This window comes from Numida meleagris, chromosome 3 (genome assembly GCF_002078875.1).
Source record: "Numida meleagris isolate 19003 breed g44 Domestic line chromosome 3, NumMel1.0, whole genome shotgun sequence".
Lineage (NCBI taxonomy): Eukaryota > Metazoa > Chordata > Aves > Galliformes > Numididae > Numida > Numida meleagris.
The window spans coordinates 106907738-106935472 of record NC_034411.1 but is presented as its reverse complement, the minus strand read 5'-3'; the positions used below and the strand labels follow the sequence as shown (position 1 = coordinate 106935472).

The following is a 27735-nucleotide window of genomic DNA, read 5'->3' as shown; positions in this document are numbered from 1 at the left end:
AGTGCAGGTGAGGGGTAATTAGTGCAGCTGAAGGGCAGTAAGGGCATGTGGGGTGGGTAAAGGGGCCATGTAGGGGTAATTAGTGTGGCAGGGGAGGTGATAAGGGCATGTGGGGTGGGTAATTAGTACAGCTGAGGGGTAGTTACTGAAGATGAGGAGTAATTAGCGTAGCTGCGGTGGGTAATTAGTGCAGCTAGAGGGCGGTAGGTGAATGTGGAGTAGGTAATTAGTGCAGCTAAAGGGTAATTAGGGCAGCTGGGGGGAGCAATTTGGGGATGTGGGGTAATTAGTGCAGCCAGGGGTGGGTAATATGGGCATGTGGGGTGGGTAATTAGTGCAGCTGAGGGGTAATTAGTGAAGTGGGGGTGGGGTGGGGGAGTGGTAAATAATGCCACGGAGGCAATACCTGCTATTGGCTGGGGTAATTAATGCTGTGGGGGTAAGTAGTGCAGTGGGGTAATTAGCGAATGTGTAGGGAAATGGGACCCAGGGCAGCACGGGGTGAGATCCCGCTGTGGGCGGGGCGGGGTTGGAGCCGGTCCTCGTGGAGGTCTTTCCCATTGGCGCTGGGTTGGGGACGCGCGGTGGTTGGTGTCTTCCCAGGGGACGTCGCGGTGCTGCGCACGAGGAGGGCTCGCAGAGGTTAGGAAGGATCCGCAATGAGCCACGGTGTCCCCGGGCCAGCCCGGCCCCGCAAGCCCAGACAGACAAACGGACGGGTGGACACATGGATGCAGCCAAGGAGCCACCCGGCTCCAGCATGCGTCTCCCGGGCAGCTCCCAGGTACCGGTGTCGGCGACCGGTGGTGAAATCCTGGGGGGTTCCGGGCCCCGGTCCCACTCCGGGCTGTGCCAGGCTCCCCCCGTGGCCCGGTGCCGGCCGCTGCCGCTCACGGGGTGGCAGTGTTGCGTTAGGAATCCCGGCAGGCCCAGGATGCTGCTCTTGGCGGCCGGTTCCCGCAGCCCTCCCGGTCCCCACGGCTCATCTGGGGTTCCCAAACCTCGTGGAGTCCGCAAGGCGCCAGGGTGCTGCCCCCAAAGTCGCATCCCCCATAAACCCCTACAACGGCGGCTGGGCCTCTCCGCAGCGCTGCGGCCGGGAGACATCCCCATCCTGAGCATCCCTCCATCCCACGAGCTTCCATTCATCCCCGTGAGCATCCCTTCCTCCCTGCAACCATCTCTCCCTCCCTGTGAGCACCCACCCACCCCAACGAGCAGCCTCCATCCCCGCGTGGCAAAGCGTCCTCCCTGCATCCCCCTTGTTCCGAGCTCTCCTTTACGAGTCCCCCTACCCCAATACCCTCGAGGGCAGTTGGTGCTTCAGGACAAAGAACACGCATCCGCAAACGGTTTGAGATGAGCCCTGCTGACCGTGGGAGCAGAGGGCAAGGTTCCCTGTGTGCAGCACCCCGAGGGCTCTGGGAAAGCCCCCAGACCCCCTGCAAGGGCGAACCGGCCCGGGAGCGGCTGCCTCGCCAAAAATAAAAAATAGGAGCAAAGTTAACTTCTGTCTAATCCCGTTTTCCTCCAGCCAAGCAGATGGTTTGCTTCTCTTGGCAGAGGCAGCGCCTTATCTGATCGCAGCGCTTGGAACGGGGGAGAGCAGAGGGCTTTGAAGGCAGCGCAGGAGCCCGCGGAGGTATGTCGGGGCTGGCTGCTTCTGATAGTTCCAGGTGGGATTTGCAGTGGGTTGTGCTGCAGTGCAGGGCCTGGGGGGATTTCTCAGCGGAGCCCTCTGCTTCGTGGCGGAGCCGGCAGACAGGAGCAGGGCAGGAACGAGGGGGATGCAACGCCCGCAGGAGGAAAACAAAGGATGTTCTGTGCGTTCTGAGGCAAAACATGAAGACGTAAAGTTCGCATTTGATGTTGTGAGCGCTACAAACATTTCCTCGGGTGCTGCCCAGCAGCGGCAGAGCTCGGCTCCCTGCCTCCCACCCTTCTTGGGGGGTGAATCCAGACCCGCCGCAGTTTTTGACTACGAGACCGGGATTTTTTTACATGGTTTTATTAAAAACTCTTAAAGGTCTAAAATGAAAATGTACACCCACTACAGGATAACCAGTTTGTACACTCACAGGTAAAGTGCTAAAAATTAAACGTAACCAAACCGACACAGGACTACTGTAACCGAGCCTATGGGGAGCTGAGCGTGAGCGAACCGCCCCGCGCCGGAGCACGGAGCAGCAGAATGAAGGTACAGCCCCGACGTCAGCGTGGGATGAGCAACCACGGCCCCGCAGCCGTTCACTGTAGGCAAAATGTGCGCAGAACATTCCGCTGCGTGCCAAAATAAAGCCCGACCCGCTTATAAAACATTGGCATAGGAGGGGAATTTCACATTCAAGTCTACATTCGATTGCCAGGGCTGGACCACGCGGGGATGCTCTGCAGCCTGGGTGCCCCAGCCCCGCTGAGCTGTGGGCACCTCGTGGGCTCCTGCAGCAGCCCCCAGGCCGGGAGCATTTGGCAGCGCGTGCCCCGCTTCCACCTGGATTTAGGACAGGGGCGCAGGCCCCAATGCAGTGGGTGCTGCTCATCTGTCCTTGGATGCTCTTTGTACAGCTGATCGCTGAAGCCCATGCTGCTAAGCTGAGGTCTAGGCGCTAAGAAAATACGGAGCACTTGAGAGCAGAGGAATTTACAGACAAGTGAGGCTTTTTGCTGCTGTTTGGCTCTTAGGCTTCCCAAAAGATGACCCCTGGGGACCCAGCAGGGAGGGGGATCTGTGCCGCCTTTCTGTGTAGCACAAGCACAGCGCGGATTCACGATTCCATGATGGGAGTGGGGGGAGCCAGCAGGAAAGCACCACCTAAATGTGCCCGGGTACCCCAGGGACCTTCCACAGCCCCAGATATGAAGGTTTGGCAGCCCGAGCCCTGCAACTGCATCCAGGATGAGGCCACCTTCCCCCTGAAATAGGCTGTTAGGAAGGAGGTCTTTGAGTCCTGAGGAGGAGGAATGCCGTGCAGGAGCAGCGTGCTGGTTCAGGTTTGGCAGATAAAAGGAAGGGCTTGGGGTTACAGAGGTAGGGCTGACGAAAAACCTAAGCTTTTCCATCTGAATTCCCTTTCTGGGTGACTAGAGTGCTCTCCATCCTTGTGTATGGGATACGTGAGCAAGGGACTGCTTGAATACACCCACCTGGAAACAACACAGGGATTAAACCTCACAAATTAACTAACTTCTGGGAGGATGTATTTCAGACCTCCTCCACTCCCCTCCCTGCCTCTAAGCAAGTCGAAGCACTGCTGCAATTAACAAGAAAGAAGGACTGGAAATTCAGCCAAGGAGATGGACATAAACACTTGACCTTCGTTACTTCAGTGTGACTCCCTCCACAGTCTCCCACAGCCGCCTGCCCTAAGGGGCTGCTCTAGTGCACCATGTGCATCCCTGCAAACAGGGACACAGGGTGAGCACAGAGCCCTCTGCCCCAGAGTGTCCCCTCTGCAACGCGCAGTGAGCAGGAGGGCGCAGAGCCCTTCCGAGCTGTGGGATTTGCTGTTGGTTTGGTTTGTGCTTCTCCTTTGGAACAGAAGCCCGGTGGGAGCGAGCCAGACAGGTGACAGTAAATATCTTCCTAAAGGCCACCGTGAGTCCCAGAGCAACTTCTGATTTCAAAGAGTGCACAGCTACGTGCTTTGCTGTTGTGTCATCAGCTGCAATTAACATGAGTCATCGCAGCACTGCTCAGTCTCTGCCCTTCTCAGAAGCCTCTGAAGCGTGCATCGCGCTTCTTGCCCTATTGCTGCCCTCCAGGCTGTGCCATCTAAACACGTACAAAGGCTTTTCAACACGCCTCAAGCAGGTGAAAGAGGGAATGATGCAAGGACAATGAAAAAATAGGTATTCGTCTCCCAGCAGAGATCTGCACTAATTACTGAGGTAGGTTTAGATGCAGCCAGCGCTGCCTCGCGCGGAGCGGATGCCTCCGAAGATCAGCGGCCATCTGGAACGCACCCTGACTTCTGCCTGCAGTGCCAGCGAAGACTTGCTGTACCCTACAAACCACTCACACACCAAAAAAGCCCAAACTGAGAATCCTCTGCTGTCAACCTACGGTAGGGAATGAAACGAAAACAACCCGGAGTAGAGGTTGACCATGAAAGCACGGATACCTGTCTGCTCCTCCAACAGCAAGGCGGCGGGACGGGGGCTCAGCTCCACGCCCCACTGCCCAACCTGCTCAGCACAGAGCAAAGCCCCAGGGCCAGAGGGGAACACAGCCCAGCCCTGAGGGAGCTCCTTGCCACTGTTTCGGCCCCAGCCTTCCTCACTGCTCCGTGGGTCGGTCAGCAGGGTTTGTTCTGTTGGCGAGGAGAAGGCTGCGCATCCCGGTTTGGGGGACGACTTCAGCTCTTTCCATTTTTAAAGAGATCGGGAACGGGCGATCTCAGCTTTTGTACATTAATCTAAAAATAAGTGGCTGAATATTATCTAGGTAACTGGTTTTAAAATTCCTCTCTTCCTACAGAAATTGTAAACAAGTAGAAAATTTAAATAGTATTTTGTAAAAAAAAGCAAGGACAATGCAAGTTCTACAAAAAGCGCCCTTCCTTGCCTCCTTCCTCCCCCCTCCCTCCCCCCATCCCCACAGCTGAGCCTGAGCAGCCCTGGGAGGAGCTGGTGATCCTCAGCCATCTCCTCTCCTCTCCCAAACGCTCGTTCCTCTGCTGCATTTCCAGTGTTCTCTGTTACAAACGCCTGCCGCTATCTCCCAGACGTCCTTTGTACAGCACTGAGTATGGGGCCCTCCCTCTGTGAAATCAAGGGTCGGTTTGTTATCGGGTCAGAGATGCAAGAGCTGCACGGAGGAATTCCTTCAATATTCAGAGAGTTTCCTTACGCCCATTAGAAAACGTGTCGGCGTGACTCTGGCAGCGAGGTCTTGGTGGTGGCACCTGCTGACGTGAAGACATGTCGGAGGGAGGGGACGATTTTTCGTAAAGAATAAGGAATTCAGCAGCGGTGGCTGACGGGTAAATAACAGTTCTCAAATAAATAATTACCTACAGATAGGCCCAAATGAGGCAACCAGCTTCGTGCTCAGTGACTCAAGCTTGCTGAAGGCGAGCTCTGATGCAGGCATGAGAACAGTGGCTTCAGGACGGAGAAGCCGGCCTCGGCTTCCTGATGCACAAAAGCAGCACCTGCCAAGAGCCATGGTAACACCGAGCGCCGCCGCGGGGCCGAGATGGCCGCGAGCCGACGCAGCGGGTCAAGCGCTGGTCCCGTCCTCCTCGATGACGCGGTTCATGCTGGTCCCGTGCGTGATGTGTGTCAGCGGGTTGCTGCTCAGGTCCCTGATGCTGCTGTGGCGCGACTGCTCGTTGAGCCGATGGGAGCTGCTGTGCCGGGAGTGGTCGGTGAGCCGGGACATGCTGCCGTGAGGAAGCCTTTCCTCTACGCCTCGGTAGCTGCAGGGGGTGTACCTGGTGTGCAAACAGAGGGGACGGTTATCGGCACGGCAGTCGGGAGAGAATGGAAATAGATCTCGGTGCGTGGGCTAACACGTGCACACAGATCCTCTGCTTCCACGGGGAGCAGTTGTCTCCGCTTGGCTCAGCCATTCAGCTCATTCGGCCTCGGGCAAATTATTCTTTACACCGCTCGTAGTGCTGCAAAGGGTATTGATAATGAGGTGAGCGAATACTTGATGGTAAATGGTGTTATGAAGCTTAGCCCCTCCTCAGGTTACTGTTTGATTGTTGTTTATTTTGTGGACAAGCACACAAAAGCAGCCACCAAAGCACTGCACTGATGTGGGGAGAGCTCTGATTTCCCATGCACTTAGATCACAGAATCAGAGAGTCGTTCAGGTTAGAAAAGACCTCTAAGATCACCCAGTCCAAGCCCAGCCTACCCCCACCATGCCCACTGACCACGTCCCTCAGTGCCACATCCCCACAGCTCTGGAACACCCCCAGGGACAGCGACTCCACCACCTCCCTGGGCAGCCTGTGCCACTGCAGCACCACTCTCTAAGAAGAAACATTTCCTAATCCCCAACCTGAACCTCCCCTGGCACAACTTGAGGCCATCACCTCTCGTCCTATCACTGTTACCTGGGAGCTGAGGCCGACCCCCACCTCACCACAACCTCCTTTCAGGAGCTGTAAGAGTGTCGAGGTCTCCCCTGAGCTCCTCTTCCCCACACTGACCCATCCCAGCTCCCTCAGCCGCTCCCCATCACACTTGTGCTCCAGCCCCTCACTGCTCCTCTGCTCTTCTCTGGACGTGCTCCAGCGCCTCGATGTCTTTTTTGTAGTGAGGGGCCCAACACAGGTGTTTGCAGGAAACCCTCTGCTAAGCACACTCACGCTGCATAACTCATGTGACACAGACTCTAAAAATGACATAGTGATTTATCTTTTTCTGATCTAGACACTAAAATGGAGAGGGGACGCAATCAGAGAACACAAACATGAGCAGAACTGCAGCTCCAGCAATACGATGGCCAAACCTCTGGCTCTCAGAGCTCGTCCCACTGCATACAGAACGTGGAAGAGAAGGAAACGCACCGGCCGTCACGTGAGCGATGCAGGCTGCCGTGGTAGCTGCTCACTTTGCTGTGGACGCTGCCTGCCTTGCTCCTCTGGTCGTCCAGCATGGCCAGCTGGGTGGAGGAGGCGTGGGTGGACGTGCCCTGGGTGGAGGTGCCCCTGGACTTGCGGATGATGGGGGTGTTGGGATCCCTCAGAAGAGACTGAGCGAAATCTGGCTCCTGCAGCACCTGGCGGCTCTCATTGACAACTCTGAACAAGGCATGCGGTGTGAATGGTTAATGTTAATGACTGCAATAAGAGGCATAAGCTAATCACAGTAACAACACTACAAGTATTTTACAAGCAGAACTTACATTATCGTGGCTCTATTTGCTTAATTCTAAAGCACCTCTACTTTTGGGTATTGCAGCAAAGTTCATATTCTCGAATCCTTCACTCTCTGTACCTGATTCTCCAGCCTAGACATGTGAAATTATTGCAGCATGTTTGCTCATGGCCTCAGTTTGCAAATACTGTTACAAAAACCTCCTGGGGACAGAGCTGTGACTCAGCAGGCCCTGATTGCCCAGGGAACTGCTCCTCAGGAAACAGGAGAAAGCAGCTTCCTCACTGCGATGAGTATCCTACATCAGGATAAAACCAGCTGCAGGAAGAGAACACCAGCAGAAAGGAATGCAACATACATGCTAATGCATAAGCAACGGCTGCTGGCCCTTGGATCAGCGGTTACAGCCCCGCAGCCCCTCTGCTTGCTGAAATCCCTCGCTGCAAAGGGCTGGCAGAGGGACCCGTGCTTGGCTGCTCCGCCGTGCTGTGATGAAAGGACGTGCTAGCACAGCTTCCCACCTGCCCAACACACGTGGCAGGAGAAGGAGGCTCAGGGGGCTGTGCTGCTGCTGCTGGCACACAGACACGGAGATGGGAGCCCCCACCACTGCCAAGGCAGCAGAACCAGATGCAGCAGCACCCTAGCGGCCTCTGCTGCCTTCGTTACCTCTGGTCCTGCTCTCTGCCCACCAAACAAGTACATCACCTCCAAGCAAATCCCAACTAAATGTAGGTACGTGCATTAAAATCTTATTAAGTTGGTGTTAGCCATGTGTGTGTCTTACAAAGTTCTCTTTTGGATAAATCAGCATTTGCTCCTACTCTACACAAGTAATTTTACTTGAAGCTCAGCAGAGGGTCAGTTCTGCTATGGGTGGGAAGCCAATGGCATTGGGGCAGCCGCTGAAAGGCTTGCTATGTTTGCAGATCTATTTTGAAACAGCCACTTATGAGACAATATTTATGATTATGAAACTAGATATTCATTGCTGTTATATAATCAAATACACTGTCTCTAAATCTATGCCATATCTCAGCCTAAATTAATTTTGGCCTTAAAGAAGCTATAACACAGTCTTAACCGTAATTTTATCAGACCGCTTGGGCTTTATGGTCAGATGCATATGGGAAGATTAAACGCAGAGACAATTGCTTTTAACTGCAATCACGGTGAAAACAACTTAGGTTTAATTTCCATTTAATGATGTGATTGAGTGGGATAGATAGGTGCCTTTACAAATGACAGCCTTCAATTCCACTTCTCAGTGTACAGCAGAGAAGCTGTAGTATTTAACTGAAAGCTAACTCTCATTTTGAAAACTGATCAAAGTAGTGCCAGGACTACAAGGAGGAGGACTTTAGCCAGCACTCAGCTAGTTTGTCTGTCTCAGTACTCACTCTTTTTTCCTGCGTCCGTGGAAAAAGCTGGCCCACTCAAAACAGGTCTTTTTGCTTCCAACCCAGAAGACAGAGGGTATCCCAACTACCAAAGCCATGAGATATTTCATGAGAAAGAGGATCAGATCTGGACGACTCATCTGAGTGACCTGCGGAGAGAAAGAGACCAAAAAGAACATCACACAAACCATCACAGCTCGCTTCTCCTCTTATTAACTCATCTAAAATAACTGTCTGTGCCTTGAGCCAAAGTAAACATCAACAGGGTTCCTTTGTTTCGTGGCTCTAGAGAGCATGACCGAATGCGATGTACGCTCCTCTGCGGAGTGAAACAAAAGACCCAACCGCTGTGAGGTCCCGGCCTTTATTTGTACTTCTGGTCTTTTGTCTGCGCCCTGAATAACTGTGAAATATTTTCTAGTCTGCAAGTCATAAAGACTCATTTCTTTGACAGAACTAACCTATATAAAACCAGGTGCTCCATTCGCTGTTGGGAAAAATCCCCCTGAAAGGCTTCACGGGATGCCCAATACTGACCCTTTATTCCTCAGCATTCACGGAGGGCTTCACCCTTGCTTTCCTTCCCTTGGGAACTCAAGGCATCACCAAGGTACGAAGGCACCTTATTGCTGACTCCGACCTCTCCCCATTTATTCGGCGTGACCAGCTGGATTCTTGCAAATATTTTTGCAGATTTTTGCAAATATTCATCCAAAAAGGAGTTGTTTGGAAAAGGCGCAGAAGAAAATACGAAGACGTAATTTGCAGCTAGGTCTGTAAGGCTGCTCTAGAACAAACAGGCATCGAGGCCCTCGCTGGAGTCAACAACCCAACCCCAGAAGTGAGCTGTCAAGGGCAAATCTTGAAGAGCTGAGGATGCAGAATTTAATTTAGAAGCATCACAAGCACGATTCTATTTCTCAGAGTTCATCTCTGCATGAAATAGGATCGAGGCCCTTCCCCAGTGAGTTCTCTCCTCAGCACTGCTCAACGTGTTTTACATCAGACTGCAGACCTCCCGGCCTTGCATGCAGTAACCATGAGTTAACGTGAGTTTTCTGGGTGGTTTTGGAGTCATTTTGTGAGGTTTCACCCAAGAAAAAGAAATAAATATATTAACAGTGACCCAATAAAAAACGATCCATGTCCTGGGTGGAGTCGGGCCGCTGTATGCTACAGCCAACAGAAACAAGGTGCTGAATACAGTAGGCATCCTTAACCCACTAAGGAGCAGATATTACTTCCCTGAAGATATTGCATTAAATCATTTGATATCAAAGCTTCTGGCTCCGTGCATTTGTGCTGGGTGTTGCAAATCATTCCAAGCAAAAGTCAAAATCAGTCAATTCACCAAACACCTCCGGGTGAAAAGAAGAGCATCCTACTCACTGGGAAAACAAGCTGTTAACCATCAGCGAGCGCATTTCTCGACCATAAGCTTCCAACTCAAGGAGAAACACATGTTGGGCTCCCTAATCATTAATGCTAAAGTGACTGCACCTGTTTTAAACAACATGTATGCGGATTAGGAGAAGTTAATTGCAATTAACAAAGGAAAAATAAGGCTTGAAATGACTGTTCTAGGAATATAAAACTATCGTGTGCTTAAACCCAAAGCCTCCGAGCTCATTTCCAAAAAGTATGGCACTGATGTAATTCCAAACCCCAAATGCTGCCATTTTCTTTCATTAAGACAAAGAAATGGTTTTTAATAGCAGTAAAACCACACGGCAGCTCCCTTGTGCTTACCCTCAGATTCCTGCTATTGAAATCCAGGGGACCTCCACGTTTGCTGTGCTGCACAGCTATTTAGGAGCAGTCAAAGTACAACCTACAACACAGATATTACAGCCTTTGGCAAGGCTACAGATATGCACGACACATGAAATACTTTGCCCTGGAATACCCAAACCTCACGCACCGTACGGAGGTAAGGTTGTACAGACCTAAGTGCCTGCACCGAACCTGCCCTGCTGTGCAGCTCCAGGTCTTCAGAGGCACCCAGCTAGTAGGGAAGCGGGCTGAGACGGAGCTGCAATGCAGGCAGTGTGCTCTGCTCTGCACTGCACTGCTCTGCTCTGCTCTGCTCTGCTCGGGCACGTCCCGCCAGCAGCACGGGCACTGATGCTTCGCCGAGTGAAGACCAACAAACAAGTTCTGTCAGCTACAAAGATGGCACACGTGATAGCAAGACTTCCCAGCCCACCCCTGCTCCCATCTGCCGGGCTGGTGCTGCAGCTGGGCTGGTGCAGGCTGTGAAACACTTCCCTTGCTGAGCACAGAAAGACGTCGGTGCGAACGCACCACTTCCCTGGCGAACCCACGGTAGCAGGTGTTCAGAAAGGAGGTTAAAAACATCCATTTCAGCATTCCTCCGGGGAAAAACAATGCCTCTTTGTAGGCACACTGTTAATTTAAGATGCTTATATAACTAATTTCTGAGTATCTTCCCCTTCTGCCCCTGAACGATCAATCACGGTTGCTTTCTAGTGACAGAGACCAGTGGCCTCTTCCCACTGCAACGTATGAAATCACAAATTAATGAGCTTGCTGCACATGTGGAGTGAAAGCACAAACCCAACACCTGTCCCCCTCCTTTGGGGCACGGTTCCACAATAAGGCTGATCATTTGATATTTCCCTAAGGATAAAAAGCAATGAAATTCAAATTAACTCATCCTTTTGTTGAAAGCAGAGGAAGCGGGGAAAGACCAAAGGGGATCTGATCTGACAGTCTCACTTTCATAACCACTTCCATCACTGTCACTGCTTTGAAATTTAGAGTATTATACACGTGCTGCTCATTTCTCAGCAAAATGCAGTAGCATTTCTCTCCGTAAAATCAAATTATTTTCCCAGTTCATTAAAATTTTGCAACTTGCCTGTTTTACTCAACAAGCAAATGAGGATCCATGCAACCTCCCTGGCTACGGGGCAGCACAAGCTGAAGAACTGAGCAACTCCAAGCGCCTATACGATTGGGAACGGCCAACATGACGCAGCCCTGGTGTAAGAGCTGGTGAAGAAGACAGCCCATTCTTCAGCAGCTTCAGAATGGGTCAGGTCTGCAGGAAACAGTCACAGCAGGGTCCGGAGACTTCTGAAAGAAACTAAAGGAAGCCTTTCTGGCTCTCAATGCCAGAAGCCACACGGCAACGCTGTTCTGAGCAGAGTAAATACGAGCATTCAGGTCCTGCGCCGCGGAATGGCTGAGAGCTATCGCACAAAGCACTGATGCCTCTTGTTTCTTGCTCTCAGATGCACTTTCCTGGTTACCGCAGGAGAACGTAAGCTCCGTCCATTAACTTTGCCCATTGGATCACATTAAAACAATTGTTAGAACAATTATGACAAAACATTAGCAAATATTCTCCAGAATTACTTCATAACTACCGAGCTGCTATACGCCCAGAGTGGAAATTAAAGCAGCGTGTTCAGTCTGTGCAACTTGGGCCAACCTAACCCAAGCTAAAAATAAATAAAGCAATGCAATAAAAGCATTAAGATTACCACCTCAATGGGCTAGAGGCCATTCTGCAGGAAACGGGTTCACCAGAGATGTCGGGCGTTGGCGCCAGCTCTGCGGATCCATCTCACAACACCAAATGCATCCAAAGCACTTTTTTTTTTTTCCCAAGAATTCAACCTGTGCGCCCAAGAAATCCACCCTTATGAAAACTGCCTCTACAGTACCTCTGCAATACAAAGCATTCTATTTTAGAAGGATTTCACTTGAGTTTCCCTGGCGCTCTACAAGAAGGAAATCATTCAGTCCGTAGATCAGCAGCGGTTTTCAGTAGAAGTCTTTTGTCTGCACCGGAGTCTCCTCATCGACAGGAAGAACAGCTCGGCTGACGCAGCGGAGCAGCCTGCCACAGCGCTGCAGGCCCGTCCTCATCCATCTCCTTGAAAAGGGCTCCCACAGGACGAGCAGAAAGGCTTTGACTCACGGCTGCAGCCCGACACCTCGCCTCCAACGCCTCCGCCCTTACTCAGTGCCAGCCAGGAGCTGCCGTTAGCAGGCGTGCTGCGCTGCCGGCCGCTCCATCCCACCAGGCAGGATGCTGCAGCTGCCTTGTGACAATCCCAGGCCGCGCTGATTCTGCAGCTTCAGGAAATGACTGCTGGGAGAACCGCCTGCTCGCCAAGGGAAAGCTGGGTCCCAGCGAAGCAGTCGGGATGCCATGCAGTTTGTGGCTTTATCTTGAAAGGAAAGACAGCGTTCAATCGCAGCGACTAATTTTTTTAAGCGCTAGCAATGGTTTGTAATTAGAGAGACTGCCCGAGTGCCCGCTCTCTGATTGGTACCAGAAGCTCCTGCCGCCATTCAGAAAAAAAAAAAAAATAGCTCTTTGACTTCAGATATTAGCACTTAATTTGGAATTAAGCAGTGAGTCCAGAGAACAAACAAAAAATCTAATGAATCAGAAAACGGGATTCCTGTCAGCTCCGCTGCTGACAATGTATTTGGCTTAAAATCTCTGCAGCATTAATCTCTACTTTGGCATCACGTTCTCCTCCTTGAACATATAGGAATGGCACATGAACCCACTCAGTTCTCCAGCTCCAGCCCTCAGCTCCTCCACTTTGCCACATCATTCTCATTTCCAATTGCACTTCACACATGAGCACGTTATCACCCTGCCAGCACAGCCTTCCACGTTAGCAGCTATTTCCAATGTCCCTTACGGGTTTCTAAAACTAACTGCATCCCTTCCTACCCTTCTTCTGCATGGCTACACACACCTGTACATCCTTCTTGGGTTTCCCATGTCATGCTCAGCAGATGTTTCCCAAGACTGAGAAATACATCCCAGAACTCAGGACAAGTCTTACAGGCGGGCTTAGCTCCTATACCTAATTGCATTCCACTGTTACGACTTATCTATTGTCTTTAAGTAGAGTCTTCAGGTAATAAAATTTCAGGATTAGAAAAAAATATATTTACATGGAGGGAGTAAATATCTCTCAGTTATCTTCCTATGAAATACCTTTCTGTTTACAGACTATTCTGAACTTCATTACATTACACCACTCAGCAATCTCTCAAAGCACTCACAGCAGGAGCTGGATTTTGTTGCGCTCGTTGTGCCCTGTGACACTAGAGATATGGCATCTGGAATTACAATGTCCTGCAAAGCCAAAGCCTTCAGAACAGAAACCACTGTCAGTGGTACAACCATCAGAGCTGTCAGTTTCAATGCAAATATTCTTCTAAGACTGAAGTTTTAAAAACACCTGAAAAATAATGATACAAGGGAAACACAAGCGAGAAAAGGAATAAAGGCAGAAATGCAATTTAGCATCTCTGAGCTCATAAGACAAACCCTGCAGTAGTCACTAGAGACTACTAGAGAGCACAGCGACAGCCACCCAACTGGAACTCAGTGCAAGGCAGAACCATTAGCCTTACAAACACCAGGGTTCAGCTTTTGCTGAGATTCTGGCAGAAACGTGCAGTCCACACCAAACCAAAGATGTTCCACTTGCCAGCTGGCCTGCTGCCATGTTGGCATGGCTGTCCAACACCCCCGAGCAACCTGGAAACCAGGGAAAAGGGTCAGAATCATCAGCCAATGCCTGGACACCGAGCTGTGCGACCTGCTGCAGGGAGCTGCTTTAGCAGGGGGCTGGATTCCACGATCCCTTGAGGTTCTGTGAAATCAGCGTTCCAACCTCAAAGTTTTTCCCATCATTTTAATATCAACGGAACAAGAGTGCTTCCTTGATAATCAGAACTAAAGGCTGTTCTAGATATGAAAGCTGCTTATTAAAAAGAGAACGGAGTGAAACTGAGAACTCAAAAATAGCAAGACCTGACCTCCTCTGACAAGTCACCTCCAGCAAAATGGGGAATAAAAAGAAAACAGAAAAAAAAAGTGACCTTGAGGAGTCTCACATAGGTACATGGACCACTCCGCCTGCCTGAAGATAACGGCTGAGAAATCAGCATTTCCCTTTGTCTCTAGCTCAGTCAATCCAATTAGAAAGAAAAAAAAACCAGACAGAAATGACTCACATGGATGAAATGATTGCTTTCACTCAATATGTTAATGCGCTGGAAATGATATGCATGTGAAGGTGAGATAAGAGAATGCGGTGCATACTATGTAGGATTAATCAGTCCTAGATGTGCACGCAGAGAGCACTGATATTACTAAAGCTAAAGAGAATTCCAGGAAATTAGATGGAATATATTGTTTTTCCTGGGCATTTAAGGCAGGAGGAATTGCCTACATCACTGCTGGGCACAGTGTAGCACTGGGCTTAACGCCGCTTTTTGGAGTTGACATTAATCTGTTTTTTCAGAGAAGTCTAGCTCATCGTTCCCATTTGCTCGGTCTCTTCTGGGTAAACAGCAATAAGGAAAAGATGTTTTTATCTCACCTTTTTTTTTTGTTGAGGACAGAATAATTATACTCAACGAGAAGCAGTTCCTCGGGGCAGATTTAAGCAAATCCATTACCTCTTCTAAGAGGAATTCTAAACAACAACTAATGAAAAAGAGGGAGGAGAAATCGAGATTTATAGACATCTCTAAATCTATTCCCTTTATGCCTGTGCCACACACAAGTGGTGCTAAGACATTTCTCAACAAAGCCTCTTTTCTTCATCCAGCTCAGTGCACTCCCCCGCATGTTTCTGAGGGCCCACTGTACCACAGATGGTAAAGCAGCTGAGATTTTGTATTTAAAAAGATCACGGCAAAACCCCCGATTAGCGAAGAAAATGACAAAAAGCGGAAAACGCGCGATATGGCTGCAAATTACAACAGGGAAACTACCCAGCTTCATCTGCACGCCCAAAGAGGCAGAGCCTACATCTCAACGACGACTTCTCGTCACTGTTTTTGGTAAGATGTCTGCAAGCCCCATCTTTTCTTCTCTTTGGTCTGCGGGCGCAATTGTCCTAAAGCACTTGTGCGTGAAAATAAAGCCCGTGTCAACAAGGGTTACCCTTCACCCACAGTGCAGCCATGGGAAAAGACAGACGGCTACGAGAGCGTTTCTCAGCTGCACGCAACTCCACTTGACCATCGCAAAGTTTCAAATCTCCAGCTTACATTCAAATGCCTTGCAAGAAGCGTGGGGAGGGAAAACTTTGTTCTGTGCGTGAAGAAACCAAACCCAAACACGGGCTCCATAACCTGAGCTGAAACATCTAGCAGCACGTGTCTGGGCCTCGCTGGGCTCTATGCGATCCCTGTTAACAACAGGCGCGATGAGATGCGCCGCTCAGCAGTGAGGGAACGAATGCAGATGACCACGCGCTCCCATCACCTGGCTTGCAGCCTGCCAGCACTTCACCACCAGCGCCGCTGCTCAGCTGGCACCTGCTCGTAGGAAAGCTTCCCTGTGCTGAAAGGGCTCTGCAAGAAGCCAAGCGCGGCCTCAGGTTTCAGTCGAGCTCCTGCGGTGTGTGTTCAGGGCACCGGGCGCGAGGCAAAGGAAGGACGAACCCGTGCCAAGTGGGAATTAAATGCACTTCAAAATGGTACCCCCGCCCCCGGTACGTGGGCAGCTTTACAGAGGGATGCAAACCAAGCAGATAAAACAACTTATAACTGCTGGCAAACCAGGAGTCTGAAATGAAGAGATATTTATCTCAAGAGTTAATTTTGACACATCTAAAACTGCCTTGAAAACTTGCAGTAAGGAAACGGATTGGATCAAAAAGCGTGTCTGGGAAAAAGGGAAACAAACTCTGACAAATTCCTGATCCTAAAGCTATCAGCAGCTGAAATTACCGCTAATACTAAAATCCAGTTCTCCAACGTTAATTGTCAATTAATACATGAACAACAATCTATAATGCAGTATAATTTAAATATTAACAGATATATATATGCAAGCCTGTACTTGGTTTCCTTTGTGCCTGCACTAGACACATAGAACCGCCACCGACAGAGAAGAGGCTCCGTTAACAAAACATTCCTTCTTTTTAAGCTCTTGGTAGCTGAGGTAACCACCATTAATCCTCTCTTTTCTCTCTGACACCAGCAATAAGCAGAAGTGAGTGGGTGAGATTTCCCATCTTCAGTCAAAACCCATCTGACACCGCTGCGTAGCAAGGCTGGGGCTCAGTGAAACAGATCCAGCGGAGGGGGGAAAAATAGTCAGGAGTGACTATTTGTGTTGCTGATAGAAATGGCAGCTGACATTACATCTTCTTAGAGCATCACTCTTAATAGTTAACTACTTAAACATACCGTGGTGGTTCTAATTTTTTAAAGCTAATATCAGAAGGAAAATAGAAAAGACTTAAGGAGATAGGCAAGGCACAGGAACTGCTTCAATACCTTGGTCAAAATGACACCAGCAAAAGCAGCTGTGTCGTGCTCATCGTTCATGCGAAAAATGTCTTCTCCATCAGTAATGGAAGCAAGATTTGTATTACACATAGCAAAGCAAAATTATCTGTGTGGGATTCCCAGACACAATCCTGTGTCCTTCCGAGTACTGTGCTCTTAGATTCTTATTTATGTCTTCTAAAAGGAGCAAAAAACATTTTCTTCCAGGATCTAGAACGTGTATGTAAAGGGTGTTGATGCATATCCATTCTGAATAAGAGAAGTTGGGGAAAAAAAAAAAAAAAACACTAAAAAAAACTCCACCCCAAACCCCAACCTCTGCTCTCTCTGCCCCCAAAACGTCCCTAGAATTTTCCAGTAAAAAATCCTCCTATAAATACATCTAAGTAGGAACAAATGTGACCTCTTCAACCAAGCAATACATTAAGCCAGGGTACGATTCATCTGAGCAACAAACAAAGCCCTGCTGAAGTGCCCCTATCTCTGCCTCAAGGCAGAAAAGGAAGCCAGGAGGATCGGCTCACACAGCCACGTCTGAAATGAGATAACAGAACGGTGCTCTCACTAACTGCTCTTTCCATCTTCACGCTGATTCCAATCCAGTATATGCCCAATATTTTACCTCTGAAATTTCACTGTCTTACACGAGGTCAAGCCCAAAAAGCTAAAGAGATATATGACAAAGGGATGCAGCCAGCGTGCAAATGCTTAGCGCTGCTCTTGGGTTAAATCTGTTGGAAACAGTGTCCGCAGGTGAACGCATCCATTTGAGAGCCTTCCATGTCCACGTGCACTCCTGTCACGGCGTTTATTTCTGTGCTTCGTAAGCTACCTGCAATACACTGCAACAATGGCTGAGCAGGACTGGCTGGATATTCAGCACCCAGCACGAAACCAAGTTCCTAATGAAAAATAATAAAAAAAGTGAGTTTCCAATACAAAACCAGGCTTTGCAGTTTGTTCTGAACTTATCCTGCCATCAAGTCTTCCCCATCTACGGTGAATCAAATGTGCTACCCACATCTCCTTCCATTCTTCTAAATAACAGCTATAAGACAAGTAGGGAGCGCCGCGTTTACTCGCAGCGAGTTAAGCACCAAAGTGTTTCAACCCAATGAGATGTTCTTGCCCACGTGGTTGGGCAAGTTGTGAATACCAGATCACAAGCAAAGATAATTCGTAGCGCTTGGTTTCATTTCTCAAAGACTCACTGGGATAGCAAATGCCTTTGAAATAGTTTTTTCCTCTTGCTTCTCTTTAACATCTAAATTAGGTGTCTTTCCCACCAGCACAGTGCCCAGCCCAGCCCTGAGGCATTTGAGAAAGCTGTGGGGAGTCTGGATACGCTCGGAATTAACAGGAATGTACCTTAACTCAAGACCTTCCCTATTTTGCAGAATACCTGATCTTGTGGATCAGTCCAATTAACTTTTTCAGGCCTAAACCACTTTACACAGTTCAACTATCGGAGGAACGAAAGAGGAAAAAGCTTTTAACATCACAATCTGCCATTGCAGAGAGCAAGGCCACACTGACCATTTGAATGCTGACTTTTCATAAGAGGAACGCGCATTGCAACCAACCTTGGAGACAGATTTTCCTCAGTATCTATCTCATTTTGTAGCCAAATTTATCTCAGTTTTAAGGCACGTGTCCATAGATCAGAGTAAGTCACTGTGTCCCCGTTTGATTGCCTTTGTCACTCCCAAGAGGAACAAAAAGAGGAACTGCAGGGGGATGGAACTAGATGATCTTCAGGGTCCCTTCCAACCCAAGATATTCTATGGTTCTACGAAAACTCTGCCAGTCTCCTTGTGAAGAAGTAAACACCTCTGCCTGGAGGTCACGACTATATAACAGCAACTGTTTGCACTTCTAACTTCTTTTTTCTCCTTTTACTCTACTTTTAACTTACATCAGATATTTCTAGCTCTTATGGCAACAGAAATTCACCACCTGGCTGGCCATGGTCCTGGGCTGACCCTGCTTGAGCAGAAGGTTGGATCAGGGGATGCCCAGAGGCCTCTTTAACTCAACTGATTCTGCAAAGTGACTGACCAAAACCACCTCTCCCAGCCCATCACTTCTGTGGCTTGGTTACCTAAGCACGACACGCTCCATCAGAGCACAAGGTAGAAATTGGGAAGTAAGACACAAACTTCAAAAGCTAACCAGTGGGTCAGGATTGCAGAGCAAAAAGCCAAGCCAGTATCTAGCACCTGCTACGAACGTTCAGCATTAAAAATGTGATGATGAATGATGTCAGACCGAACATTCCGCATTGACAAAGGCTGGGAGCTGGACTCTGATTTGCGTTAGGAGCATGAGGGATCTTACTGCCCTAAGTTTCCCCCTGGGACCCAACATGACAAAAATCCAGCACTCCCCAGGACTCTGTTCTCAGAATGGTGATATAGGTAGAACCACCACTGCTACAACAGCAGCAGGAGGAGCAGAAAAGTGCTCATTTTTAACCACAGCAGAGCAGATGACTAGACGTGATTATCACTGAATTCTCTGATTATTTTCTTCAATACTGCATCTTACCTTGATGCAAAATTGTGCGCTCATGAAAAAGATCATACATCAGAGATACATTCTCCAGGTCAGAATTTTAATGCACACAGCCCAGCTCAAATGCTGCGTGTTCATGATGGGAGTACTAGGCCCTATGGCTAGTGAAAACTAATTTTATTTTCCACTGCATGAACTCTTCTTCCAGAAAAACATTAATCCATTTTTTGAGGCCAAGCATAAATTTCTTTTTTATGGTAATGAATGAAAAGTGAGGTATCAACATAAAATTCAGCTGCTCCTTTGAATATTGGTGTGTTGAAAACAAAGACACCGTTTGCCCCTCAAGAACAAGAAGAATGTCCCAACCGTGTTGGGAGGGGAACAGGTTAAGACACTGTTAGGCTGCTGTGAGTAGGTATTTCAGAGGAACGATCCTGACTGGAAACAGCTTCCATCACTGCAATTACTGTGAATGGTACTTCTAGCATAAAAGCCATAAAAATAATTATTTCTGATAATACCTTAGTCAATTTGTCATCATCCGTATTGAAGGAAGGACGATCTAATATCGAAGCTTTAATATTTTAAGCTAAATTAAGAAATTTGTCCAGGCTGATACTAAGTCAACTCCCTGAGTTGTTTACTTCCCAAAATCCGTCTAAGTTCAACGAGGCCACGTGCAAGGTGTTGCACTTGGGTTGGAGCAATCCTAGACATGAGTACAGACTGGGGGAAGAACTCCTTGAGTGCAGCCCTGCCAAGAAGGACCTGGGGGTCTTGGTGCCGAGAAGGACTTGGTGGAGAAGCTGGGCATGAGCCAGCAGTGTGCGCTGGCAGCCTGGAAGGCCAGCAGCATCGTGGGCTGCATCAGCAGAGGGGTGACAGCGGGGCAGGGAGGGGTTGTCCCCCTCCACTCTGCCCTCGTGAGGCCCCATCTGCAGTACTGCATCCAGGTCTGGGGCCCCCAGTTCAGGAAGGATGTGGGGCTGCTGGAGCGGGTCCAGAGGAGGCCACCAAGACGATCAGAGGGCTGGAGCACCTCTCCTATGAAGAAAGGTTAAGGGAGTTGGGCTTGTTCAGCCTGGAGAAGAGAAGGCTGTGGGGAGATGTCACTGCAGCCTTCCAGTACGAGAAGGGAGCTTAAAAGCAGGAGGAGGACCAACTTTTTACACAGCCTGATAGTGATAGGACATGGGGGAATGGCTTTAAACTAAAAGAGGGGAGATTTAGGTTAGATGTTAGGAGGAAATTTTTTATTCAGACTGCGGTGAGGCCCTGGCACCTCTGCCCAGAGAGGCTGTGGATGCCCTATCCCTGACGGCACTCAAGGCCAGGCTGGATGGGATACTGGGCAGCCTGATTCAGTGGATGGCAGCGCTGCCTGGCAGGGGGTTGGAACTAGATGAACTTAAAGGTCCTCTCCAATCTAAGCCATTCTATGAAGTTGATACCCAATAAACAATGCATCTCCCCTGTAATGGGGAAAGTACAACCGCATTTCTTGTAGATACATAAATAATTCTTACTTCATAGCATACTAGTTTTGTGTTGTTTTCTTGCTCCAAGATACTAAAGGGAACAATACTCCCTCCACCCAATTTCTGATGGATCAAGCTCTGTGCCCTCACAACCACAGCATGAGAGGGATGACTGCTGCCTGTTTTTTTTTTGCATTTGCTGCCCAGGCAACAGAACAAAGCTGCTACCTGACCTGCAGCAGCCAAAAATTCTAGAGAAATGTGAGGAGCAGGACATGCTCCTGTGCAGAGCGGCTGCTCTCTTTCAGAAAACCTCCCCACACTTCTTCGTCCCTCCAAGGAACTAGGAGTGCGGAGTGAGGGCAAGCTAAGGTAACACTAGCTCCAGTTTGCCCTGCATCTTCTCCTCAAAGAGAGGGAATATTGGAATATTTTTGTATTTTTGTAGCAAAAAGTTTTCATTGATACACACAAGATTTACACTGCTCAGATTAACAGAAATAGCAGGAATAGCATGGATCTAATTCTGTCAGGACAGAGCAGGCAGAAGAACAGGTGCCTCCTCCATCCCACAAATAACACAGCACTATGTAGCCACGCTGACCCAAGAAGCACGCAGGTATCCAGAAAAAAAAAGATCAATGCATAAAGTCATCTATTTGCTTTCTCTATTTCAGGATCTTTCAGAAACTATTTTGACTATTTTGGACAGTCACAGAAATATGTCTATTTCTCACCTGAACCCCAGTGGCTGAGGCTCCCTCTGGCTTCGCAGCAGCCAGGAGCATCTGCAGCACAATTATCTCCTGCACGAAGCAGACACCCAGGAGAGACGTGCTGGTACAAGCTGCATATCCAACCCCCCCATCAGCAGTTTTCCAGAACGACTCACTGTGGCATTATCCTGTGATGACAAAGCTGAAGCAACGGTTGAATGGACCAATGAATTTTTAACCTCAGATTTGCTGGTGTTGGAAAAAGTGTGCCTATGCAAGCAGCAAACTCCAGCTACAAACCCACCTAAGTTATGCACAGAAAAAATCCCTATACTTACTGTGGAATCAGCTCAGTTTAGGATAAACTTTTCTCCTAACATGAAAGAATTGAAATTCAAATGCTTGAAACTAGAGCTAAATAACATTAAGGCTTAAAAAAATGCGTTCTTGTTTATAAGTGAGTGACACTCTCTAGAAAGCTTTACGTTTCCTCTAATTTAATCATTTATTTCACTTGTACGAATTAAGTATAAAATGATTTCTCCCCACTGCTTTGGAAACCTGCTTCAGTTATATGTCCAGATAGTTTAAATGGAGAAGCATGTTCAGCTTAAGAAACAAAATGGAATGGGTTAGAAGAAAAACCTTTCTAACACTCCCTAGGGTCTATGGGTCCTTCAACCCAATTTGACATGAATGAAACCATTATTGTTCTTTTGACTCCTGCTGAGCCATTATGTTAATGGTTTTCTAGAGACCTGAGCAGCGTTTTACTGCATGTTTTCATCATTCCACAAGCCAGGATTTTGGTTCTCAGAGATCAGAAGTTTCAACGTTTAAAACAGTTTTTGTTCTACAAAATGTTCTCTGTTCTATGAGAAAGCAATATACATTTCAGATAGACATATGGAAGGCATTTGAAAACAACTCAGTGAAAAACACATCTCTCTTTGTATGCATTAATCAATTTAACATATTAAAAAGTGCAGCAATGAAGAGTCAATCAAGCAAATGAAACAGAGCACACCCACTGACAGATATTTCCTGCCATAAAAATGCTCACACACTGGATGGGAGGGAAGAGTCACACCCTAATAAAATGTAACGGAGAAAACAATAAAAAGGGTTAAAAGGTAATAAAAGGATTATTATCAAGCTACATAAACTAAGCCAAACCTCTAAGTGATATTTTATTGCATTAAAATGTGAGCCTTGATGATCCAGCTGGTGTTTCAACTGCTTTACAGCCAAAAGACTGACTTTTATTTCTTTAAATATTCCATATAATATATATATGCCATATAATAGATGGTTGCTGTCCATCCCTTTTTGAATTGGAATTGCTTTCAAATAAGTTGCAGAAAGTATCTAAGAAACATCATTCCAAAGCCAATTCACCACTTTGGCTCAAAAAAAAGGAAAGTAGGATTTGAGTAATTAACACAATACTTACTCTGCAACTATGATAGCGTAATAATGAAGTAAATGGTGGACAGCTTGCTACCTAATGCTCTTAACTGCATTCTGTCCCCGGGACAGCTCAATTAAACAGCCAGCAGGTACACGTAATTTCCTTTACAGACAGAACTGAAGAGCTTGTAAGCTCCAATTTTTCTCAGGAGACATTTCAAAGAAGATTTTACATAGTTGTTTCTGACACATGCATGGATTGCTCTAAAACAAGCACAGAACGTGTAGGCTGATCAAGGCAACAAAACTGTGAGGGAAGAACAACAAAATCTAGAAGCAGCAGTAAGGAGGCTGATTACAGCTCAGCTTCGATGCCAAAACTCCTACCACATATCTAGAGACCAACAAGAAACTCATTAAGACCTGTTTGTCAAGTTGGTTAAAAACAGCATCTTTATATCCTGTAGCGGATCCGTACAGCCAAGAAACTCCACAGACATTATCTATAACAAAGAAGTACCAAGCAGCTGATGCAAAGCTCCAATTTTCCAATAATCTTTAGTCTTCCAGAGGCCTAAGTCGTTATCCCAACAACTTGAGTAGGGCAAGAAACCTCCCTTGTAAGAACAGCACCACTTTCGATTAAGGATGACAACGACATCTCAGCATATCCCCAGAACATCCCGTTTCTGCACTGCTGAACACTTCACATTGATTTCCTCACCTGGTAGGGACAGGGGATGTGATATTCTCTGCAGCGTTCTTGAATCCACGTCGTCTCCCACACACCTCGATAAGCCTGCTCATAGAAATAGCAGCCAATTACAACCAACAGTGGCACGAGGTACAGAACACTGAACACGCCAATCCGGATCATGAACTTCACTAGCTTGTCCTGGTTCTCTTTTTCTAATGGGATTTCAATGCGAACCCGATTGAGAGAGATAATGCCAGCTAGCAGAAGGGAAACTCCAACAACAACATACAGGCAGAGGGGTGCAAGTACAAAGTATCTTAATGCATCCACATCATAGAGGCCAACAAAACATACGCCGCTAATATTGTCACCTTCAATTTTATTCATTGCTAAGAGGATGATGGTTAGAGTTCCTGGAATGCCCCAGGCACTGGCGTGGAAGAGCAAGGCTTTCTTCTCGATTGCTTCGCTGCCCCATTTTGGCACAGCTGCCAAGAACCACGTGATGGTAAGAATGACCCACCAAACACTGCCAGCCATGGTAAAGAAATAGAGCACCATGAAAAGCATGGTACAGGCTTTGTTGTGAGAGCCCTGCGTCACCGTAGAAGCCTTGTACTGGGCAGGACTAGATGCGTTACATGCTACTCGGTCTTCAAGCAGAAAGCCAATGAAGAAGATTAACGACACCATCATGTAACAGACAGCATAAAATATGATCGGTCTTTCTGGATAGCGAAATCTTGTGACATCGATCAGGAAAGTTAAAAAAGTAAACAAGGTAGCAGAAAGGCAGACGATGGAGATCACTCCGATGAAGTAGCGAGCAAAGGAGAGCTCTTCACGCCGGAAGTACATATTTGGGCAAGGAGGGGAACAGTCCCGTACCCTCAGGAAAGAGTAACCCAGATCAGGGTCTATTTTCAGCTCTCGAGGACACCAAAAACCATAATCCCTCTGTACTGCCATTGGGGCCTCTTCTGTGGGCTCCCCACCCAAACTGAGGTCAACAAGACGAGGATATGGCTCATCACAATCCGGGAATCTAAAAAGTAAGAAAGAATTATTTGCAAGAAATACACATGTCATCTGCAAAGACTAGTAGCCTCATTTATATGTCTGACTTTAGACACAGTGACTGGAAAGAAAACAGACAATCCACGTGGCAGGTAACCCACAAAATATTACACCATATGTAAACTTTAGAACTTATCGTCCCAGACTGCAGTAGATGTTGAAACTATAAAATATGAGTGAAAATAGAGAAATAAATGGATAAGGGGAATATTGAGGCCTTAAGCATAAAGGTGAAGATACACAGTCCATCTCAGGAAGTCTCTAAATTTAGGTCTACTGTAAACTAAGCCTACATGCCCAAGGAAGAAAGATTTTATAGAGCATTTAAAACTCTTTCCCTAAGCAACTCTACTAGGTGCTATCAGACAGGATACTGGGCTAGTTAGACCAAACATCCAACTGGCATTAATACTAGCATTAATAAATTGAAATTATAATGAAGATATTTCTACAATTAGGCTAAGGGCTGCTGAGATGCAATCCTGCAAATGTAAGTCTGAAGGAGAGATGGGAGGGATGCCATGCACTGCTGTTTGGTTCCTCCCTCTGCTAGACATTCCTGCCTCCGCAACTGCAGCATAAACGAAACATGCCTGCTTCTCTGCCACAGTCCATGTTGTGGCATATTGACTCTAACAAAGCATGAGTAAAGCTTTCAGAGCTTTATCTCCAGTTGTGAAATTCCACTACTGATGTTGGTCTTACTCAGGAGGACCCAAAGGGCCCCGGCATCTGTTTGGAGCACGGACAGAGCAATCTGTGATCCTGATCATCAGGACCTAGAAACATCCTCTCACTTACTCTTTTGCTAAAATAAAAGTTTTTCACTGCATTCTATTCTCTCCTATTCAACTATAGGAGAGACTACTTCTCCTGACGGCACTCCTGAAAGTTATTAGCTGTTAAGTCACGTATTCAAAAAAAAAATGCACAGAGATTGTTTTCGGTTTCAGATAAATTGTTTCACAGAGATGAGAACATCATGGAATACTCTGCTATAACATTACTTCCACAATGTAAAGCTGGAAACATCTTTCCATGCAACATGAGGTAGACTTTTCTCTGAAAACAGAGCTTTGAGATTTTAGATGCTCTTCAAAACCAGCCAGCTCCCCCTCAGGAAAACTGGCTCTTAATCTCCAGGCATATGTAACTTTGCATGCCTCTCCGAAGAATTTAGCACTGTGTCACCTATTCTACTTTGGTATTGCAGACAAAGCCAGGTCTGCATACATGACAATGAGGAAAATAGATTGGTAAATTCATTCATTAAGAATATGCACACACTGCTAACAGTAACTGCCCATCTCAATTTTCAATTCATCTCTTGGGTAGATGACAGAAATACGAATCCAGTTTCGTCCCCAGGAAATGGGACGTTACACAAACTGAAGGGAAAATAAGGGCACCTGGGATGGAACACAATTAAAATATCTGTTTCTCATCGTAAAATATCCCAGATCGTACTAACATTTTAATCTGGGATTGTGAAAGAACAGGTTTGCTCACCTGGTACACTCCATATCCTCGGGCCAAGAGACCCCAAACATTTCCATGAGCTTGGAGCACTCGCTGTATGCTCTTTGGCAGAGTCTGCGACACGGGAGAGTGACACGGCCATACTCCATGCACACGGGAGCGTAGAGGGCACATAGAAATGGTCGAAAATCTCTGGAACATTCCAAATTCACCATCGGATGAAACGGCTACAAAAGAAAAGGGAGAATTCAAGAGCTTCAGAGAGCAGTTTGGTAGAACACGGCAGCAGGAAGCTATCATTTGATCCATGAGGCAGTAGGGCTTTCGCAGCCATAACCACAACCTTCTTTTCCCGAACAACGCCTCTCGGAAGATGCAATCATCATAATACAGCACTTACGTTTTTAGGAAGGCAGGCAATCAAGAAGCCTGGGGACAACAACAAAGACTCACCAGGGACATTTATGTATGCAATCTGCATCAAAATCAATGGGAATTAGATAGCTAAACACCTTTGAGGATCCAGGCTTAGACTGATATTCTCCAGTAAACATCACATGAACTCCTTTACATCGCTTGTTTAAATGACAGACGCACCGTGAATTGCTAGCTGCTAATTTAGCAGGATAATGTGAAGAACTCACATTCAGTTGATGAGATCACAATCTGAGAAATATTGGATAATGCAAAGCTCCTTCACAGTACAGAAATAAAACAGAGTGATTCTTTAAAATACGATTTACTGATTCGATGATCTGAAAATCATCTATTTCTTGACTTATTTTCAGGAAGGCTAGGCTCTTCATTTTGATTGTTTCCACAAAATGTGAACCCAGGGCATTTTCCATGACATTCCTTCCACATCATCCTGTCTTCTGTCAAAATCTCGGTTCCATCAGCAGAGTGTATCTGCAGGTGGAAAACAATCCCAGGATGCATGCTACCTCAGTCACAGAAACTCACAGGGAGATATAAAAGTTCCTGGCTTCAAGAATACAGCTGTAATCACAGTGAAGCTACAGCAAGTATGCCTGCCCTGACCTAACCAGAAAGCACGGGGAAATGAAAGCTTGAACAAAACTAATCACAAAAATAACGGGTATCTTGTGCTACTTGTTGTCTGATAACAGGTTCAAGAAACAGTGATAATGGTGATAGCTCCTTGGAAGCACTGAGGGAAAATCTATCCCAATTAGCCAACATGCAGCCGTAATTAAGCATTTCTAAAGGTGAAATATAAGGAAAGAAATAGAGCAGGGATTTATAGAATCGTGAAAATTGGTGCACGTTGATAAACTGTGCTACCTTCTTACTGTCGTGTGGCCCTTCTTACTACTATGTGGCCCTATTTTTAGGGCCACCAAAATGATCCCAGGGATGGAACACCTCCTCTGTGAGGACAGGCTGAGAGAGCTGGGGCTGTGCAGCCTGGAGAAGAGAAGGCTGCGGGGAGAGCTGAGAGCGGCCTGTCAGTATCTAAAGGGGAGCTACAGGAAAGAAGGGGACAGACTCTTCCGCAGGGTCTGTTGTGACAGGACAAGGGAAACGGCTTCTCATTAAAAGAGGAGAGATTTAGATTGGACATAAGGAAAAAGTTTTTTACACTAAGGGTGGTGAGGCACTGGGACAGGTTGCCCAGAGAGGCGGTGGTGCCCTGTCCCTGCAGACAGCCAAGGTCAGGCTGGACGGGGCTGTGAGCACTGATGGAGCTGTGGGTGTCCCTGCTCAGTGCGGGGGCATTGGGCTGGGTGACCCTTAAGGGTCCCTTCCAACTACATCATATCAAAACACACTAGAACTTATACAAATAAAACAAA

At 47.5% G+C, this 27735-nt stretch overlaps 1 protein-coding gene and 1 long non-coding RNA gene across 4 annotated transcripts in view; one reads left to right on the top strand and one right to left on the bottom strand.

Annotated features, from left to right (window-relative positions):
• On the top strand, positions 8-6519 carry LOC110395777. 2 transcript variants are annotated; one of them, XR_002436626.1, is made up of 3 exons: positions 8-784; positions 1564-1642; positions 6388-6519. It is a non-coding gene; the product is annotated as an uncharacterized LOC110395777 (long non-coding RNA). The 2 variants fall into 2 exon arrangements; XR_002436625.1 differs by lacking the exon at positions 6388-6519 and adding an exon at positions 2081-2186.
• The window catches only part of FZD3 (frizzled class receptor 3), a 52777-nt gene continuing 27027 nt past the window's right edge, over positions 1986-27735 (bottom strand). For both annotated transcript variants that reach the window (XM_021390599.1, XM_021390600.1), the window contains 5 exons: positions 25949-26145; positions 23390-24407; positions 8235-8383; positions 6525-6758; positions 1986-5435 (listed from right to left, as the gene is read on the bottom strand). In XM_021390599.1, the coding sequence (XP_021246274.1) occupies positions 5222-5435; positions 6525-6758; positions 8235-8383; positions 23390-24407; positions 25949-26145 (1812 nt within the window). In that variant the 3' untranslated portion in view covers positions 1986-5221. The remainder of the gene's footprint in view (positions 5436-6524; positions 6759-8234; positions 8384-23389; positions 24408-25948; positions 26146-27735) is intronic.